The sequence below is a fragment of the Oxyura jamaicensis genome, chromosome 2 (assembly GCF_011077185.1).
Source record: "Oxyura jamaicensis isolate SHBP4307 breed ruddy duck chromosome 2, BPBGC_Ojam_1.0, whole genome shotgun sequence".
NCBI classification, from domain to species: Eukaryota; Metazoa; Chordata; class Aves; order Anseriformes; family Anatidae; genus Oxyura; species Oxyura jamaicensis.
This window is the reverse complement of record NC_048894.1, coordinates 18,255,704-18,277,098: the sequence shown is the minus strand read 5'-3', so window position 1 is coordinate 18,277,098 and position 21,395 is coordinate 18,255,704. Positions and strand designations below refer to the sequence as shown.

General features: G+C 40.6%; 1 protein-coding gene across 1 annotated transcript in view; it reads left to right on the top strand.

The window, feature by feature from the left end:
* KIAA1217 (KIAA1217 ortholog) overlaps positions 1-21,395 on the top strand; it is a 237,831-nt gene that overhangs the window by 203,441 nt on the left and 12,995 nt on the right. The window contains 6 exon segments of the mRNA XM_035318446.1: positions 4,443-4,618; positions 12,381-12,511; positions 12,751-12,898; positions 14,589-15,084; positions 15,802-15,982; positions 21,207-21,361. Coding sequence (XP_035174337.1) covers positions 4,443-4,618; positions 12,381-12,511; positions 12,751-12,898; positions 14,589-15,084; positions 15,802-15,982; positions 21,207-21,361 — 1,287 coding nt within the window.

Genomic DNA, 21,395 nt, shown 5'->3' with positions numbered 1-21,395 from the left:
AGGCTGAAGGTGCTGTGACAAGGTCCTGTGCTCAGTTTGCTAATAAAAAAGAGATGGTAGAATGTGTTTGGAGCAAACAGTTTTGTCAAATGAGTGACCTCTGCATGTGATACAGCACCCATGTTTTTACTTTTCAGTAAAACTGGCTGCCCTAGGGTCTCTGCCCTGGCACATTATGTATAAGAGGGTATTCTTGCATGCTTGTGCTGCGAGCCGCTGCAGCCCTTCTGTCCTTCTGTAACCCCGTGTGCCAAATGCAGCTCTTGGCAAACCCCTGCGATCTGGCCACCAGCTGTGCTCAGTATGTGGCCCTGCAAATTGGGATGGAGGTTGCAAGTGCAGCGCTGGAGGCAGTGAATGTATCTTTCTCACAGGGCTTGCTTGCCAAGGAGGTAGCATTTCCCCAGCTGCAGCTTGTCTCCACAGCCCTGCCCGGAGCAGGATCCTTGCTTTTGATCAGATAGAGCATTAGGGCACACGGGAGTGAAGAAACTTGTACCATCTGCGCAAATCGTCACTACCAAGGAAGTCTTGAGAAGAAAAAAAGAGGAGCTATCCAGAGTGGGCTCATTAAATCTGGCTAACTTCCCTTATTTCAGAAATGATAGCAAATACATGATAGCATTGTGCCAGTATGACATGGGCAGATTTGTGAGAGTTGGATGGAAGGACCTGTAGCTTAAGGGAAACTTGGGTGTTATATATATATACCCAAGTATGAGAGTGCATTTAATGTCATGACTTTCCTGAATGGGTGGAAGCATTCTGAAAAAGAGTTCACAGCTTGTAAGAGAGGAAGTGGTAGAGTGTTAATAAGTACTGTTTTAAACTAAAGAATGTTGAAATATCACACTTTTACCACATCATGGTAAAAACATGTGCTCCACTTTTTATAAAATAATTCTAAGTAAAAGGGAAATGTATTTTTCTGTTTTTCCAGGTTGTGTGCATAGTATGTGTGACAGTACTTCATATTGTTCAGTTTCTCTGTTTCTCCTGGATCGTCAGTCAGTTTGTTCCTGTTTGTGTGAATTTTTCTTATGGTGACAGACTAAAAGAAACACTTCCAGAGAACTGAAAAAGATGATTGCACAGGCACAGAACTTGGCAGGATAACCAAGTAACAAGAACAGGACATAAAACTATATTTAATGTTGTCTGTGGTTCAATTCTGAATTGATGATATCACTGTAAATTCTTACTCATTTTTTTTTTATAGAACCAGAGAAACACATGATGGAAAAGACCCATTCATTCATGTAGGCTTTGTCTGTTCTGGCAAAAACCTCTTTTTAAAATGTATCCAGCAGGAATCCATCCAGATGAATTGATTCACACACCAGTTAAATGTATATGTTAGCAGATGCAACCAAAAGGCCAGTCTGTCTTACTCTGTGGTTGGATTTTAACCAGAGATTCTTGAAATAAAGACATGTGCATCATGTATGTTGTAAGAGGTTAGATACCCTTCTTGCCAGCCCTCTCCCATCTTCCTTAAAAGCTCAGATTTTCAGAGATGTTCAAGGAAGTCTAGTTTCATGGTACCATGGAGTTTTCCTCATTGCCAGAGATAGGCTATAACTCAGCCTGTGTTCTGGAGGTTTTTGTTGCTGGTAAGGCTGGAGTGTGTGATGAGTACAGTGGGGTAGTTCACTGTGCACTCCCATACTGGCAGGATTGAAAACAAACCTTATACCATGGGTTTGTGGTGTATTATCATTAGCTTATTTGTACATTGAAACTTTTTGTCTGTTCCTGCCTTTCTTTAACTGAACACGCTTTAAGGGGAAGCAGTTAGATCTGATTAAGGTTCAGCTTTAGATATGTGAATGCATGCAAGCTTTTCCCTCAGTAAATTTATTACTGCAGGAAAATGAGTGCCGCCGAAAGGATAGAAAATGCAATAATAATACTGTCATAAATGGTACATGATACTCAAATAGTCTCACAAGTGTAACTTTGAATTACAAATTCAATTATGTTCTGAACTGCGTTATAGAATTGGTGAAACGAGATTTCATCTATGTATGGTAACAAACATTCAGAATTAGATAATTTGATTCTGCAGAGATCCTGAGCTGCAGGCAGGCAGTCCCTGGTGGTGGGTTTGTGCAGTGGCATGTGGGGAACTGGGTGGCCCAGAAGCCTCTCCCATCATGGCCTGGGATGCTCCTGCTGGACAGGACATGCTTGTCTCTTAATGAGGAGCAGGGCTACAAACTGATAGGAGGTTTTCCAGTTACCTGTATCGCAAATAATAATTGTTTTAAAGTGAACTAGACTGGTTATCAGGTTTTCAAAGTGGGTGCCAGAGGCAGTGCTGGGGTACTTGTGAGGGAGCGGTGACAGATAATGACTGGAGTAGCTGCTGGAGAAGAGGGACCATGAGGTCTGGGGAGACTGGTGATGCTGGAAGTGCGAGACAGGGGTAATCAATGCAGGAGAGGTTGCTAGAGCTCTAAAAAGCATATTATTATTTTATTTTCTGCTTGCACTTATAAGCCACATTAATTAGCAAGAGATTTTCATTTGGTGGTGAGAGGAAAGCCTGCATTGCATACCTGTGGATGTCACTATAATAAACATATCCTCATAATAAACCAGTGTGTTTGCCATTGTACACACACGCACACAAAAGCACACAAACCACATTTTGTCATGCTGGGAGTCACACAGCTGAGGAACACAGAGGACTGAAATTCTGGACACCTGAGGCTTAAGTCACGCTGGCCCTTCTTCCTGACCTTCTTCCTGTGAATAAGTCATTTAACATTTTCCAAGTCACCTCCCTTTTTCAAATTTCCCTGCTCGTTAAAGAGCTGTGAATAAAATATATGACTGAAGTGGCACATGCTCATTCCCTCATTTATTCATTCATTTATGTTTTCCTTCTTGCCACAATGAAAGAGACGTGTGTCTCAGCTGTGCTGGTCCCACTGTCAGAGATTTTAATTTATCAAATCCAAACATTAATCCCATAGTGGGGAAAAATACACATATGCACTGTCTTCAGAAGAATCCAGTCTGGTATAAAGCAGCTGACAATGTTTATAAATCTGTGCTGTTTCAAATGTTTTCCAGCTTCATTTTTTTCCCTCACTGCTTACACTTACGTTGAGCTGAGTTTTGAGCTAACACCTCCTGCTTGTCACAGCCCAGACCCCCCTGAACACTTCAGTGAAGTGTTACCCTCCCTCTCATCACAGCTGTGTCATTGGAGAGTTGTGTCATCGGCAGAGTCAGGCGCAATTTCTGAACAGTCAGGAGGAGAGAATTGAGTTTGTTCCTCTAATTCCTGTACTGACTGGGTAAGAACAAACTTGCAAAGGCTTTTTTTTCCTTTTTTTTTTTTTCTTTTTTTTTCTCTGATTCCCAGAAATTCTCTTAAATCAACTTCAAAAGAAGTCTTGTTGCCTTATGCTGTCTTGTATGTAAGCCATTTTTGTGATTTTTCCTATTAGGCAGTGTTTTCACTTAGGTTGAAAGCAGTTTGGCTGTTAAGCCTGGATGTTTAGAAGAGAGTTGAAGGTTTGATTGCCAGTTCTAAAAATGGAACTGAGTGTCCCAAGGTGTTTTAAAAAATCTTATGGTATGAGATTGCTGCTAGGCTGACAGAGTTGTGTTCTTTTTGCCTATATCCTGAAGTTGTGACTAGATGGAGCCCTACTGATCACTTTATGTGAACTTGTTTTCTTAACTGCATTTTGTTCTGCAAACTTAATATCAGTAAAAAAAAAAAAAAATAACACTTCAGATAATTAACATGAGGCTAAGAATGCACAAATTGTAGATCTCTTGAGAAAGAAAGTATGAATTTTACATGGCCACTTTCTAGAAAATTACCATATTTTAAAAGGTGGTTTGGGTGGGTGAGGGGGGTGTTTTATATCACAAATGAGTATATCTGTCACCAAGTCTCATTGGATGGCACAATCCTTCCTCTGCCATTTGAGAGACTGAAATATTAAATTCTGAGAGTAGTAGTATGTTCCAGCTCTGACATTAATATGTGTGATTATCCGCTAGGCATGTATGGGCAATACTGTGTATAAAAATAAGAGAGATGGGCAAAGTGGAAGTGTCATTCTCATGAGGCGTGATCAATACTTGATTCATGCTGGACTGAGCATTATACAGGGGCTATAACCTCTGCAGAAGTTATGCACTGAAAGTGATGTATTGAACTCAACATCTTTTGTTCATCAGCTGACAACAGGAATTTAGGTATACACATTAGAAGTTAAACAAATGTGAGCTTTTCTCACCTCCAACGATTTCTCATGGAATAATGTCCATAGATAAAGAGGGAGGGAAGAAGGTAAAAAGTCTCTCTAGCTGTGGGGCTGTTTATCCCAACTTATTTCTGAGCTCTGCAATGTATTCTGTTGCCAGGGATGTCAGTCAAGCAGGAAAAATTGAAGTTGATTTCTTTTGTGCAACAGCTGCAGAACCAGGAGATGCTGAGGGCAATGGTGAAGAAAGCAGAGCTGGAAATCAATGGCAAAATGATTGAAACAGTGAAGAGGCTTGAAGATCCTGTGCAACGACAGCGCAACCTGGTGGAACAAGAAAGGCAGAAATACCTCAACGAGGAAGAGAGGATTGTAAAGAAATTATGGTGGGTTGAGAAACTCTTAGAATTTGTTGCTTCTGACTGGCTTTTTTTTTTTTTTTTTTAATTAGAGTATTAATTTTCACCACTGTCTTCAGTTCAACAGCACCTGTGCAGGCTCTTGTAGCTATGTTTCCTTGTACTGATATTGGCTGTAAAACTGTGTCTGTGTTGTAAAAATCATTGGCCCCTGACTGGTAGAGCAGCCTGCTGGGAATGTCCCACCAGTATGAAGAGTTTCAGCCATTTCAGAAGTGTGCTGTAAGGAAACAGATGACAGTAAGACACATGACCACCTCCTTCTTCTAAAAGACTCCCCCTACCCTAGCTTTCCTCTTCAGATTTACACATTATATTTTAGGGAAGGAGAGGGAAATTTTATTAAGAAAAAATGGATGCAAAGGAAGGTAGTGAGATTAGCTTTCACAGAATGTTTGAAGTTGGAAGAGACCTCTGGAGCTGATCTGGTTCAACTTCCCTGCTCAGGGCCACCTACATCTGGTTGCCCAAGACCATGTCCAGACAGCTTTCAAATATCTCCAAGGAGGGAGACTGCAGCCTCTCCAGGCAACCTGTGCCAGTGCTCTGTCACTCACACAGTAAAGAAGTGCTGTGTGATGTTTAGATAGAACCTCAAGTGCTTCGGTTGATGCCCATTGCCTCTTGTCCTGTCACTGGGTACCACTGAAAAGAGCCTGGCTCCATCTTCTTTTCACTCTCCCTTCAGGTATTTGTACACATTGATAAAATCCCCCCGAGCCTTCCTTTTTGTAGGCTGTACAGTCCTAGCTCTCTCAGCCTTCTCTCACAGGAAAGACTCTCCAGTCCCTTCATCTTTGTGGTCCTTTGTTGTACTCTCTCCAGTATGTCTTTGTTTGTCTTGTGTACAACACAAGGGACACAGAACTGGACACAGTACTTGGGTGCAGCCTCACCAATGCTGAGTAGAGGGGAAAAATCACCTCTCTTGCTGGTAATACTTTGCCTAATACAGCCCAGGATAACATTAGCCTTCTTTGCAACAAGGCCACATTGGTGACTCATGTTCAACTTGGTGTCCACCAGGACACCCAGGTCCTTTGTCTGCTAGGCTGCTTACCTGCTGGGTGGCCCCCAGCATGTCCTGGTGCCTGGGGCTGTTCCTCCCCAGGTGCAGGACTTTGCACTTCTCCATGTTAAACTTCATGAGGTTCCTGTCTTCCCATTTCTCGACCCTATCCAGGCCCCTTTGGATAGCAACACGACCCTCTGGCACAACAGCCATTCCTCACAGTTTTGTGTCATCTGCAAATTTGCTAAGGGTACACTGTGCCCCATCATCCAGATCATTAAATGGCAATGTTAAACAGGACTGGACGCTTTATTGACAACAGGGGTAAGCCACTATTTTCTGGCATCCAACTAGACTTTACACCACTGATAACCACCTTCTGAGCTTTATAGAATCATTAAGGCTAGAAAAGACCTTCAAGATCATCTGGTCCAACCATCCCCCTACCACCATGTCACCCACTAAACCATGTCCCTAAGCGCCATGTCCAACCTTTCCTTGAACACCCCCAGGGACAGTGATACCACCACTTCCACAAAAGTCAGATTTCAATAGTAAGTGCTTCAGCTATTACATGGTAGAGGCGAGGGAATCTCATAAATAAGGTAGTGAAGTTTAATTGCAATCAGCAGTGCCAGTGTCCCTCCAAGACTTACTGGGATTCCATACACTAAACTGCAGTTAAAAAGTACTTTGTGTGTGTGTGTCTGTGTGTGTAAAGACTTTTTGTAAGACTTTTTATGTCCCAAAGCTTTGGCCTACCATGACTGGTGGGATCCAGTTTTTTGTTTTATTCCATATTCAGAGTCGGTAGAAGACAAAATGAAGCTGAAATCAATAAACAGTTTTACTAGTTCTAATGCTCACATCAGTAGGATGCTATATAATGAATTATTTCTTATTACTGCATTTAGTTCACACCTGAAGAATTGCCTCATAACACAGAGAAGCTTTATAGTCAGCTTTTCGTTGAAAATGATGACTGAAGAACCACAGGAGTACAGTTATTGACAGCCGAGGAAAATAAATCTTTCCTGTTGTTCAATGTATTGTCGTTTGAACAAGATTTGTAATAAACACGGTGCATCTGTAAAGACAGAGCAGAATGTTTCTGAGGACATATATGCTTTCTGTGAAGAAAAGTTGAGTGTGCAGTAATAGTCCATGCTGGTGTCTATGATCTGCTCAGCTGGTTTGTAGCGTTAACATTGTGTTCTAGTCTCCAGTAATTACTCTCCTGTTCATCACTTTATTAATGTGTATCTCATTGCTTAGTTTCTAGATTGTTTGCTCTCTGTGGAAAGAACCATTTGTGTGATAGTTGTTTATAGCATTGCCTCATAAAAAGGATACTGAGTGAGGTCAAGTGCAATGGTGTTAGTTGTTACAGCTGTTCATTTAGGATACCACTCTGATTGCAATAGGGTTCTGTTTTATCAGTGTTTACAGAGTTTCTGCTGCTTCTGTGCTCAGCTCAGTTATCAAAGGGCAGTGTCCTCATAAAGCAAGTGTCTGTTATCCTCTGCCAATTTACTGTGCAGCGAAGAAACATTGAAGAGGAAAGTATTGTTCATTTGCTAATTTTGCAGGAAAGTGTCTCAAATCATTCATAAGATATAAATGTTAGTTCAACCTTTTTAGAGGTATGTTAGAAACAAGTATTAAATGATAAAATTCTTTTTCTTCAGTTGTGTCCAATAAGATTTCTTTGTCTTGTATTTACATGCTTGCAGGATCAGGACCTGAAAGAAAAAGCAGATCTGATAACAATGCCTCAAGTTCAACAGCTGATAACTGTTAAAAATGAAGAGCATATGTCACAAAATTACACACTGAATGTCACTGACAATATTCAGGAAAAGGTTAACGTTCTATATAGGTGCTTTCAGTTAAGCTAATCTCCCTGCAGATAAATAAACAAATGCAAAGCAACAGGGGAAAAAAAAAATTAGTCTTTCAGCTGTAGCCCTCTTAACCTTTTCTGTATCATAGGACTAAATCAGTAGACTGAGTTCATGCAAGACAGAGTTTAAAGACTTTTGCAATACTTTCAAAAGTATATTTAGCATTCTGTAGTATGAACTTCAGCTCCATCTAAAGAAATAAAAGGAAAGATCTTTCAGTCTATTTAAATCTCAGCTTAAAAAGCCCTGTTTTTTGCAATTCTGAAAATCATAATTGGGAAATTTTAAAAAAATATTGCTAGTTTCATGCTGTAAACAGCAGAACTGTCAATGCACACTTCAGAGCAAGTTTTCTGTTCTGCAGCTATTCATGATGCTGCCTTAAGAAATGTGTCTATATGTGTCAGTTGCAGCAGTTACAGCTCAAAGTTATCTAAAGAAAATGAAGGAACCCTGTTAAATATAGTGTTTATACATGTGTAACAGTGAAACATACACTCAGAATTCACTGAGTAGTTTTTTTTTTCTATCCACTCTTTTCAGCCAGCATTAGAAATGTCATGTATTATACTTCCTGGGTTGCAGACACTAGCCTTAAAATTTACCAGACCAAGGGCAAATTGTGACAATATGACATACTGACTAATCAAGTATTTATATTATTATGAACATTTTACAGTTATTAGTAGTTTATTATGTTGTAGATTATTATAAGCGCTTTAATAGAAGGATTTTTTTAAAGGAGAGTATTTAAATTACAGTCATCTTTGAACTGCCTGATAGATTCTGCAGTAACTTATAGTTTATGTTATTGTTAAGAAAAATATCATACATTTTTGTAAGAATAGCTATGATCAGATAGCCACTAGTACCACATACTTGGGAAGAAATTTAAGAAATTGGCAACGTGCTCAGAGTGTATCTCCTTGTTTTCAGTGACTTGTAGCTCAGGGGTTTTCCAAGTCAGAGATGGCATCTCATATCCAAAAGCTCTACATGGATTGTTTACCCTTCATGAACTTAAGCATTTTTTAAATTAATCTAATTTTTGCTGTTTACAGCTTTCAGGTCAAGGAATTCTATAGAGTAGCAAATCTCTTTTTTAAGTTTTTAATTGTTTTTTAAATTCCCCATCTGTCAATCAGTCCCCAAACTCTTAAATTATGCAAGGCAGAATATTCACCAACTCAGTGCTCGTCATGATGTTACGAATTTTCCCCACTCCCTTACCCTGATCGTGTCTTTTCCAGCCTGAAAAGCCCTCATTTGCATAGTTGCTTCTCATGAAGAAGCTATTCTATACGTTTCTTCATCCCGTTGTCTTTTTCTATGCCCTTTCTAACTCTAGAGTACATCTATGAGATGGGGATGGGGAGAGAGGAGAGCCCCTGCACAGGTTGTACCTGATGGGGGCATGCCATTATTTCATGCAGTGGCATGGCGATGGTCCTCCTGTCCTCATGGTTCACATGAGCTTTCCATTCCAAACCCAACATCACACTTACGAGGACTGATTAGCAGTTCAAAGTTCATGATTATATATAGAAACTTTGGGAGGTTGTTGGGTTTAGTTTGATTTTTTTGGGGGGGGGTGGTGATGGTGGTTTGTTTGTTTGTTTGTTTTTGTTTTTCTTCATCTCATGAGAATTACTTTACATTTATTAGGAGTGACTTCAAAGTTTGGTTTTCTTCCTGGTCAATTAGATTCAGAAGGTCCATCTGCAGCCGTCTGCAGTCAGCTTTCATTTTCATTCCCCTGAATAATTTAATATCCTTTGGAGATTTTTTGACTATAGTATTCATCCTCTTTTCTAAATCATTTATAATATGTTGAAAAGCACCAGCCCTATCACAGATCCCTATGGAACCCACCAGCAAACTCCATTCACTGAGTAAGCTGTTCATTGATCCCTTCTCTTTATTTCCATTACTTTATCCATGAGAGAATTTTCCCTCTTGTCCTGAGGCAACTTTTCTTTCTTAAGAGCTTTTACTTAGATACCTAGCTGTAAACCTTTTGGGCTGTAGTTTTTCCCCATGCTTTTACTGTTTCCTCCAAAGCACCATCTGGATTTGTGAGACCTCTTTGCACAAGTCACGTTAACACAATATATTTATCCCTGGGTCCACTCTTTCTTTATTGTTTATTCTCTGTTACAGTATCTATCAATTACACCAGTCTGGATGTCGGTCTCACCAGAGTACAGACCCTTGGATAGCCCCACCTCCTTTTTAAAAAGTTATTTTTGTCATCTGTGACACTTTCCACTACTCTGGTGCCAAAGCAATTTTAATCAAGAAGTCAGATGCTTAGCATTAATAGTTCGACTGTTTCATTCTTGAGATGCTGTTGAACTCCAGGGCAAATACCATCTGGTCTGGGTGACTTGTTGCCTTTCTTTTTGTCAGTTTGTTTTGTAACCTGCTCTACTGATACTGCAATCTGAGACAGATCCTCTGATTTTTTATTTTTGTTTTTATTTTTTGCCTAAAGAAAGATCTCGGCATAAAAGTTTGTCTTAGCTTCTCTCTGTAAAACCTAGATGCAAGAAAATCATTTATCTTATATTAGCCTTCTGAGACTGCTTTAAGGTGACTGTCTTGTTAATTGGCTTTGCTCAAATAAATCTATAAAGCCAAGTTGTTTTCCCAGTTACATAAAAGAAACACTGGAGACTGCTTCATTTGTTTAAATCTTTGGCTCCCGAGGGCTGAAGTTTCTTTTCCCTTGTAGCTATCAACTTGAGGCAGTGTAATATGGTATATCCCCTGAGCAATTTCAGGATCTGTTGTCTTGTTTGATAGTATCACTGTATAGTACTAAAGGTTTTTAAGGTGATCCTTTCCATTTTTGCTCAAAGAACAAAACGGAAAGAAGGACATTGTCTTCTAGCTGGAAGTCTTTCCTTTATCCCTGTATTTCCATCAGTTTATAAGCCTACCAAAACATCCTAGTATTGTTCTTGGTTCATTTCTCTTCTTTCCACCTGTGAACAAACTTCAGCTTCTCCCCTTGCCTATTTATTGCCTGGTGGATGCAAACATCTGAGAAGCTGCTTTTCCACTTGTGATCTACAAAAGGAGGGAGGCAGACTCACCCTATGATTCCCAAAGTAGCACTGCCTCATCCTGAGCACTGTCAGCACTGTCAGGCTGTAAAGGATGGGGAGGATGCATGACTGGAGGGAGCATTTGCACTGCAATGAGTGATAAAGAGCTGATCTTTTTTTCTAGCTCCTTCCTAGTTTATATCTGCACCCTTCTTTATAGCAGAGGCAGACACGGGGACAGTGGATGCCTGCATTATTGCAGCCTCTTCCATTGGAAAAATATCCTGAGTAACGTTGCCTTGCTGCCATCGTGTGGTCCCTTGAATTGTTTCCTGAAAGTACACTTGTGCTAGTGGAAATGGTGACGCTGTATTTCTCAAAGCAGAGTCTTTGGGAGAAGTGGTCTTAAAACAGGAAGAGCATCACTTAACCCCACTTATGTCTGTGATCTGTTCAGAAGTAATTTGTGATTCTTAATTCAGAATTGTTTGACAGGTTCTCAGGTTCCAGGGCTTTGGATTGAAATGAATTCTGTGCTGCATGCATTTAGTGTTCAGATCCTGATACTACTTCTGTTTCTCTGTGCATCAGAAGTACTACTGTATGGTCATTTATTGTTCCATGTGACTGTGTTTTCCCTTTCAATGACCTAATGCAGAGTGGTGCTGGACTGGCTTTTCTCCTGTTATTGGCCACCTACTCTCCTCTTTTCCTCTTCATATTGCCTATCCATTGAGATGGATCTAGGAATTGGCCTGAATAAAAACGATTAATTTTCTGCTGGATCTGTACGGCTGTGCTGGCACAAGGGGAATGTGTGGAAATGCAGAACCCATGGTTGATGTGGAAGGCGTGCTTACCCTACCTCTTTTCAGGCAATCAGCCCATACCTTTGTTCCCTTACAGCAGCTGCAAAACTTCTACCTGAGTGGATGCAAGAAATGAGGCCCAAAATTAGGTTCAAGTGGCACCTGACTATCAGCTCAGAGCTTGCTTTGCATTGTTTTCTAACATGCAATTAAACTGCTTTCAGAATATTTCTGTTAGTGAATTAGGTATCTTAATGGTGGCAGATTTCTTATAGAACAAATTTTTAAGTGATGGTTCTTCTGAAGTATTCGCATAGGTATTTGCTCTGTTTTTGTCTAGCTGTGCATAGTTCATAGAGATTTTTTGAGAGATTTGTTAATCCAAATGCTGACCAAGAGCTGCATACAATGCACACTTGTTGTTTCTTTCTGGCTATTTGTGGAAACAAGACGCTGTATCCTGTCTAGTACAGACAGTCAGATAAACAGTTCTGCATCAAGGGGCCGTGAGTGCCAGTTTTGGGGCTGTCACTTCACTGTTGTGCATTCTTTTGCATATTATTAGCAACGAGAAAATATAAGGTGCAAACCTGTACTGGATGTTATGGTATAGCATCTATGTACCCTTCTGCTAGGATTGGCATTCCCAGAGGGCTGGCTGCTGGATGTGTTTCACCACACCATCTGCCCTTTGTAGCACAGCTGCTCTGCACATTTGTAGCATTGGAGAAATCAATGACTGGGGCTGGTTATGAGTCTGGTCCTATGCTGTGGGCATGAGTGTGCAGCAGCCTCATGTCCCCACCTGGTACCCTGCTGTTTTTTTTTCATCCTGTGGTATCAGATTTAAAGATGACACAGCTGAGGTTTCTGATTTAGTCCCTTAATTTACATATATTTGATTGTAATGCGAAAGTCCTACCTACATTTCATGTTCACTTTTTGTTTTGCCAGTGAGCTGGAGGGATTTGTTGAGGACCTGAAGAGAGACTCCACTGCTTCCAACAAGACAGTGACACTGAAAGATGTTGAAGACGGAGCCTTTCTTTTGAGGCAAGTGGGAGAAGCTGTTGCCACCCTTAAAGGTATGTACTTGTCCTTTTTCCTTTCGGTTATTCTCTTTTGACCACAGTGGTTGAAAGCAATGTTGCCTTTGAAGGCATAAACTTTCACTTCCAACATATTTAAAGTCAGGATTAAAGGGCTTGTTGCATGGCCCCTGGAAAAAGGTTGACAGTCAACTGTTTAACATTCACCCTGTCATCTGTTTTTCCCCAGGGCTTCTATGATTTCCTCTTGAGCCTCATAGTTGTTGTCTTTGCAGGAGAGTTCCCGACGTTGCAGAATAAAATGCGTGCAATCCTCCGCATTGAGGTAGAAGCCGTGAGGTTCCTAAAGGAAGAGCCACACAAGCTAGACAGCTTATTGAAACGTGTGCGCAGCATGACAGATATCCTTACAATGCTCAGGAGGTGATTTTTTTTTTCTTCAAGCTAAAGAATTTCCTCAAGCATTTTGGGTTTGTGTTCTCCCCCTCTCCGCAAAGAATGTAGGGATATGTAACTTGTTTGCAGAATTTTATAGATTCTTTCTAGAGCCTTCTGAAGGAAAATCAGATTATCCTTTCCTGTGCTCTGTGCAGTGGTTCTTTTCTGACCAACAGTCTCAGTTGTCCAGAGCTTATGTTTGAAACTAGCTTCCTCTGAACTGAACACTTCCAGATTTGGGAAGTACCTTGATGAGAAAGCTTACAGAATGTCACCAGTCCCATATGTGAGTTAATTAGCTGTAGGCATTTACAGCAATCTAAGTTAATAGAAACACTCTCTGGCACTGAAATGTGCATCCCCAAAAATCTAACAGTAAGAAATAACAGGAAAAGATTTGAAGTGGATAAAGAACCTTCTGTAAGAAACAAATATTTTTCAGTATGATTGGGTATCCATTCAAACTCTTTATTCTGTTTTTTGTTTGTTTGTTTTGTTTGTGTTTTTTGTTTGCAAGATACTTTAGAGAAAGTTGAAATATTAGATAAAATGTGTGTCCACTAAGTGCCAGTATTTAGCTGTGTTTGTCAGAATATATCAGAGCAGACAACTGCTGAATTATATGAGGCAACAGATATTGGATTTAATCCCTACTCAAAACTCAGTTAATTAGGACAAACTGTCAATGGTCATGGTCTCATTTTTACTTCCATTACAAGCAAATCTAAGTCATAAATATATTGTTGCTACCATTATTCTAAGGAATGTAGGGTTGACACTGTTCCCGTATATTCTGGAGCATATATAAAATTAATTTGCCAATACTGGCAGTGGGACAAAATGGTTTATGTAACAGGCCTTCTCAGAGCCATCAATTATTTTTCCAGGTAGATAAACATCCATATCCTTTCGTATTAGCTTCCTTTTCTTAAAAATGACTACAGTTATTTCCTGCCTTACCCTGTTTGGGAAATAAACAATGAGCCGAAGTTTTACCAAAAGGGTTTTTTGTTGTTGTTGTTGTTGTTTTTTCCAGCCAAATTACCTGGAAAGTGTCATAAACTCTGTTTTAGTATTGGAAAAACTGATGACATTTGATGGATAGCCAAGCTTTGAGGCTCAGCCATTTCACAGCCAGTTCTTAGAAATGGTTGACACTTTGCATTCTTACCTCATTCTACCCCAAACTTGACAGACAAGGCCTTCCTGAAGTACTGTTTAAATGCTTTGTTTTGGCAGTTCGCTAAACTGCTACTTCAGATTCTGCATAGCTACTGTTTTCTGTGCTAATAGTCCAGGAATTATTTGTTTATCTAGATTTTGTGTTTTAAAAAAAAATCAACTGATTTCCATTCTCCCTCTAAAATCAAACCATTGTAACTCATGGTTTGGTAAAAGAAAAGTGCCAATACAGTCATGAAGGTTTGTAAACATTTTAAAAGGCAAAAAATCACACTATGAGTTGCCTCTTTAAAAAACATGAGCCCCTGACTCTTACAGAAAACTAAAATCACAGAACTAACAGCATTAGGAAGAGAAAACATCATTCTAATGCTCTTGATATAGTTGGTATTTTGTAGCTTTTCCCTTGCAAAAGCTTGTTGTTAAGTATTGCTCATGACCCACCTGGATGCTAACCATGTGCCATGCTGTTGTGTTCAATTTGGCTGGGCAGACATGTTACAGAAGGACTGCTGAGGGGTGTGGATCCCTCCCAAGCTGTGCAATACTCCACTATGGAAAAGGCCACTGCACATGAAGCTCTGAAAAACCAGGAGGAGCCCAAGCATACCCAGGGACACGCACAGCAAAACCTCACAGCAGTCACCTCAGAGTCCCAGGTATCTTCAGTCAAGTCAGAAGTCGTCCCCTTCTCAACAATGACGGTCCATCACGTGCAGAGCTCTCCTGTTGTCATCCATCAGTCTCAACACTCATCAGCCCTGGTCAACCATGCCCAGGGCTCACCTGCTGCACCCAGCCACAGTGAAGGTCTGCCAGTGAGTGGCCACTTCTCGGCCACCCCACCGCCCCCCCCCCAGGAACCAGCAATAGGATCCCAGCCCACACAAGGCATGCCATCACCACAGGTCAATGGCAACACCATGCAAAGTCTTTTCATTGAGGAAATTCACAGTGCAAGTACCAGAAACAGAGCTGTATCAATTGAGGTACGGTGTATTCTACTCACCCAGTTGTTGTCTTTTTGGGTCTGAGCTCCCAGTCTCACTCCTGAGACTGAAGGTGGGATTTTCAAATGCATTATGAGGATTTATACGCTTAAGCTTGAACTACACCACGCACTTCTGAAGATACCCTCTGATTTTCAATAATAACATGTAACCAAAATGAATAGCTATGTTTTTTTAATAAACTTTATTTAAAAATAAATAAATTTGAAGAAATACCCTATTTTTGAACAATAACATATGATTCTTTGGCAACACTTGCATTGATGAATTTCATTCATTTTTTAAATCTCCATGTTCCTTATTGTGGAGAGGTAAAGATGAAAGAGTGTGAAGTTTCAGTGGTTTCACACAGAGGTACCGAACAAACCCACAGCTGAACTCTCATGTCTTATTACAGACGTGCACTTTAATCACCATGTGATATAGTAAACCAGTGACCCAAATTTAAATTTTGCATTTGTTCTTTTAGTGAGCCACTGTCAGTTTGTCTTGTGTTTGTGCCACATCTAGCACAAAGGAAGTTGGAACTATTGTTCAATTACAGTTCTTCCTGTTCAATTACAATCTTCCCTCTAATTGCTGACTAGAACTGAAAGAATCTATCCATGGTGACCTATGATGTTCACACAAGGATTTTCGTAAGTGTTCACAACAGAAATCAGAGAGATAAACTGATCCTTTACTGTTTTTGTCTAGAAAGCAGAAAAGAAATGGGAAGAGAAGAGACAAAACCTGGATCACTATAATGGAAAGGAATTTGAAAAGCTCTTGGAAGAGGCCCAGGCCAACATAATGAAGTCAATTCCCAACTTGGAGATGCCTCCCCAGCCAGCAGTCCTCCCTAAAGAGGATACAGTGGAAAAAACTGAAGTCTCAGGTGAGATTTGCTAGAGAAAATGGTGCTAAGTTAGATATCTGGAAAAGATAAGTTATTTTTCCACTTTCTGAAATGACTTCAACTTAAAGATTTCTGTGATCTTAATCATACCTGTGAGTAGTCCCTGAGGAATAATGCAGGTGCTGTCAGAATGAAGGATTGTATCACAGAAGCTGTGATTTTGCAGATGCCAGTGTGGGTGACCAGCTGAACACAAATTTCCCCATACTGCAAATGAGTGGGTTTGTCCTCTAGAGGTGAAGGATCCTCATAAGCAGGAGGGTAAGCGTACACCTTGATTTTGACAGAGACGAGAGTTTCTGTACACTATATCTACTATACTGTGCTCAGTTTTGCACTTAAAAGTTTAGCGTTATGGAGGGCTGTGGAAAGACCCACAAAGACTTTGAGCACAAATGATTTCACCGTCAGAAACTTAAGAAGCACTTTTTGTAGACGATTCTTATCAAAAGAAAATCAAGACATTCCTGAGGTTTCTGAGGGTAAGGAGGCCTTTTAACTGTGCACAACAAGTTCTGACATGTTCCAACACTTAGAAGCTGAAGTTGGAAAAAGCCAGATTAAAAATTAGGTGTCAAATTTTAACATTCAGTGTAACTAATCACTGAAGCTAGTTTAATTATCAACATATTGGATTCTTTGCCACTTCAAATCTTTAATAATGTGTCTTTCCCAAAACTTCTATCTGAGCAGCCTTTCAGAAGGAAATGTAAGACCTGCTTGAAAAAATCATTCGACCTCTGTTATGTGGGAAGTCATACTGCTTGATCTTAATGGTCCTTGCTAACTTAATCTTAAGCTATAAATACAACCAGTGTTTTGGATGGATCCCTGAAAAGACCCGTGATGCTACATAACTGAGTTGTCTTGAAGAAGTGGATAGATATGTAGGAATAAATGATATGTAGGAATATGATATGATATGTAGGAATAAGTGACTTTTGCAGTAAGGATTCAGGTTGCCCACAGCTGTGGTATAGATACACCGAGTTTCAAGTTTAACTTGAGTCTGATTGTGACCCCCTAGCAAAAAAAAGTTATCATCATAATGAATTGATTGAACAGGAGTATCTAAAGGACACATGAATCTGCTCAGCAGCTGGTGAGGTCTTGCAGAGAAATCTAAATACATTTAAAAATACATTTTAAAATGTATCTAAATAATATAAATACATTTTAAAAACCTGCTTAAAAAAAGGAAAGACCAACTTGCTTTGTGTGGATAGGACAGAAGTAGAAGTTGGCAATTGCAATCAGGAAGATCCAGGTTAGGGATTAGGAAAAGCCTCGGAATAGTAAGGAAACTGAAGTATTGAAGAAGGCTGCATGAGACAATGAGGAGGGTGTCAGAACCCCATCATTGGAGAAAATGGTTTGTGCTAGGATAGATCAAGGATTATAATAGGTATAATCCTTCATGGAAGGCAGGTATAATGGTGTAATGCTTTGTGGTAGCAAGATTATTGGTTTTCCTTCCAGTCCTATTTTTTCAGAATTTAACCTACAAACCCACATGTGAATTTCTTCAAAGTTTAAGGAACAAACATGAATCAGCTGCAAAATTCTTACCCAGCTACTTACAAATATAAAAACGTTGGAAATGCCCTGTTTGTCATAGCAATGTCACTTCCGGCTCAGTACTCTGCCTCTGACAGAGGCAACAGAAGATGCTCTTTGTGGGCAGCACAGAAACCTGGCCACTTTCTGCAGTCTGCTACTACACTTCCAACATCCCAACTGATGTTAAAGGGAGTATTGCAACCTGCTCCTTTTCATATCTGTTATGGATATGTTTTTGACCTTTTATCCATCAATTCCTCTGATCCCTTTTAGAACCATTTGCCCCCCCACTACAGCAAGCTCCAGGAGCTCACTCCCATCCTGCAGAGGAGCTTTCCTTCATCTGTTCTACATTCATCTCCTACCAGCATCACTGAGTTCCCCACAGTTCTCATATTTTGCAGTTTGGCAAACACCACTTCTGCATTCCTTTTGTAAAATCATGAAGGCAGTGGATGAACCTCGATCATATCCTGGAGGTGCCAGCCTACCCTGCTCCAAACTGCAGACTTGCAGCCTTTCTCATCCCTCCATCAAGGCCAACTGCTCCCTCACCAGGCAGTTTCACTTGCTCTTCTCTACCTCCACTGTGTCCTGGAGCTGTGGAGAGCAGAGCTTCCTGCTGCACTCAGGCTTTTGGGTGTCAGCATCTTGTTCTGGTGTGCCTTTAACACTGACAAGTTGTTGCTCCTTGGATGTTTCTCAACATACAGGCTTAAATAAATTCTGTTGAACCCCGTAAAATAATTTTGGAATTCTGTCACCATTCAGTGAGGTTACAGGCTAGCCATACAATTAGCTTGTGTAATGTTTGGCATAAATAGAAAAAGTCAGTGAAAATATGTACCATATGGGTGCAGTGAGCCGTGACATTTTAAGAAGTGCAGAACACAGCAGCAGAGATGTTTTGTAACTCACATAGTTAACTAATCCACTTCTGGAATGCCATTTTGCACTGTGTGTAGCCAGCAGATTTAGGGAGAAAGTTGATGAGATTGAGGCATTTGCCTTCTGTTGTGCATAATGAATCCTGTAATAGTAACATAAATAATTTAAAGGAACTGAAAAACTTTTTCTTAATTCCTGTTTAAATGTCTCACATGCCACCCAGCTCTTCTATGATTCAAGAAGAAAATTTCAATATGCTACAATCTGATGTAGACTAAAAAACTGGGCAACATAAGAAAAGAGAGACCACCTACCCCAGTAATGTAATGCAGAAGACATTTTGGACAGAAATTAACACCGTCCTTTGCTGGCTTTGCTGCAGAACCCATATAGATCCTGTTACCAGAATATCTTGTCTCAGCAGTTCTCTGTATAGAACCCAACTAAGAAACTCATTTTTTTCCCTTACAAAGCACAAAACAAAGTTAAATCACACATTTTTTCACACAATTTTGCAGATGACAGTGTAAATACTTCTTTAATGTAACTGTAACTCATCTTTGATATCAGGATTGTTCAGCAAAAAATATGGGGACTGCCTTTAAAGTACATTAGAAATTGGGCTCATTTATCTCCCTTTGTGCCTTCACATGTGGGAACACCCTGATTTTTGGAAGTGCTGAGTGATCAGTAGCTTCCATTACTTACTTGACTACAAAGGCTGCTTCAAGGCAGGCATTATTAAGATTTTTTTTAAAGACATTGCATGTTTTGGTGCAAGTAGAAAGCTACATAGTAGGAGAAACTAATTCTAGTCTGGCTGTACCTCCTGAAGAACTCTTCAGTTCAAATGAAATGGCTGGCGATGAACAACTCCCACTTTGTTCACAGAAGTGCTGAGCTCTTTGGCACCATGGAAGGTTTCATGAAGTAGCATTTTTGATCATGGATAGTCTCAGACTCAGTGAATTGTGTTTATCCATTTGTTCCTCTCTCTTTAATAAATAGGGGAGAAGAGCTCAGCCAAAGAAAAAAAAAAATAGAATAAGGTTTTTCCTCATTTTTTTCCTTCAAATATTTTTTTTCCTTCCCACTTAGATTGGGGAAATGAAATAAATGAAAGAAAATAGAAACTCAGCTTTGAATTTTCATTTTCATGCCTTGCCCAGTGTTAAAGCATTGACTTTAAGCAAACCCCATTACTACCAAATGGGAGTGGGATTGGCTTTTGAGAAGCCGTGCACGTGCCATTGATCATTTCTCTTGGCTAAGTTTCTCCTTCTTGTTTCTCATTTTGAAGATGGCGTTGGATGTCTCACAAATATGAAAGAGATGGTAGAACTATTCTTTTTCTTTGTGCGTTCCATATCTTGCATGCAGAACTACTCTTACTAAGTGTGAGAAAAACTTGTATGTTCTTGCATTCAGAGATGTGGTATCAGCTGGAGGGTAATAGGTTGAGCCCATTGAAAGGTGCAGAGATTTGCACAGGCCCCACACCACAGTCTGCTGTACACCATCTTAGAGAACTACCTGGATTTTCCAGCAGCAGATTTTACTTTGTGCTGGCAGAGTACATCTGATGCCATGAAAACCTTAGTGGTGTGTATTGACAAAAGCAGCAGTCTAATGTAGTGTGCCTCTGGAAAGTCACTCTTGTTGCAATCCTGTGAGTCAGTGCCAGATAACCAGGGAGGGGGGTAATACAGCAGAGCATTTCTTTAAGCTTAAGCAGCTTTGAAGAATATTTGATCTAAGAAGAGAACAAAGATGGGGCTGGGTCAGCCAAGGGCTCAATCCCTCCTGAGGGGCCAGTGCATCAGAGGAGCCTGATGCAGCCCCAGGAGCAGACACTTATGCAATAACTTGCCCAGAGGGAATACTTAGCCCTAACCAGCTGGGTAATCTGAAAGCAGGAGGTTTTTTCTCTCTGTGTTCCAGCTGTTTATATAACATTGGGTAGCTGCAGAAAGGTCGTTCTCTCACCCTTGAAAACAAACACTGGAAGCAGCGGTGTGAAAACAGTGGCTGTTGCCATGTATGATGCTCAGCCTGGGACCAGGAACACACAGGGACAGGTCACGAGCAGGGAAATGCTGCTGCTGGGAAAATGCTGTCCAGTGGTGACGGGGAAGAGGAAGTTGCAGCTGGGCAGGGAAGCAGCTGGGTGGGGGGGAAATACCAGTTTGAGAAACTGGTCTTGTCTTGGAAAACTTCCCTCAAAAAGCGAGGGCTGGCTCTGCTCAGATACTGCATTTGGAATATGAATTGCTGTGGGTTAGTAAAATGTATATACGGCTGTTACAATTCAAAGCAAAGCTGTGCTTTCTTGGAACAGTCGGTATTACATAAAATAAAAACAAATGCTGAAGCATTCGAAGGAGGCTGCAGGGGCACTGCCTGTAATCAGGTACCCAGCTGAATCTGCACCCCACGCTTACCACTGGTTGATTTCCAGACGTGTGCTGTGCTATCGCACCCACCGAGGGCTGAAATCCCAGCCACAGTGATGTGAGGGACAGGAGTTTTGCTGAATATTTGTGGGTGAAGTGATCTGGTTACACTGTGCAATTTCTGCGCTGTTTGTTTTTGTTCAAGGAGGTTCTACTTGAATCACGAATGTTTCTGTTCATATATATTCAGCAGCAGGACCTATTAATTTTTTTCTTTCTTTCTTTCTGGTTGAGACAGGGCTGCAAATTCTTGTTTCCCTTCTTCACCAATGTTTATTCTGTGCTACCTTGCTTACTTGCAGAAGATGTTCCTGACGCAGACCAGGATAGCGATAAGCTGACCAAGTCCCCGCCTCCTCCGCCTCCACGCCGCAGTTACCTGCCGGGGTCGGGACTGACCACAACGAGATCAGGAGAGGTCATCTATGCAGCCAGGAAAGAGGCTGCTGCTGTCAAGGTTTGATGATTCAGACTCTAGGCAATCAGATTGT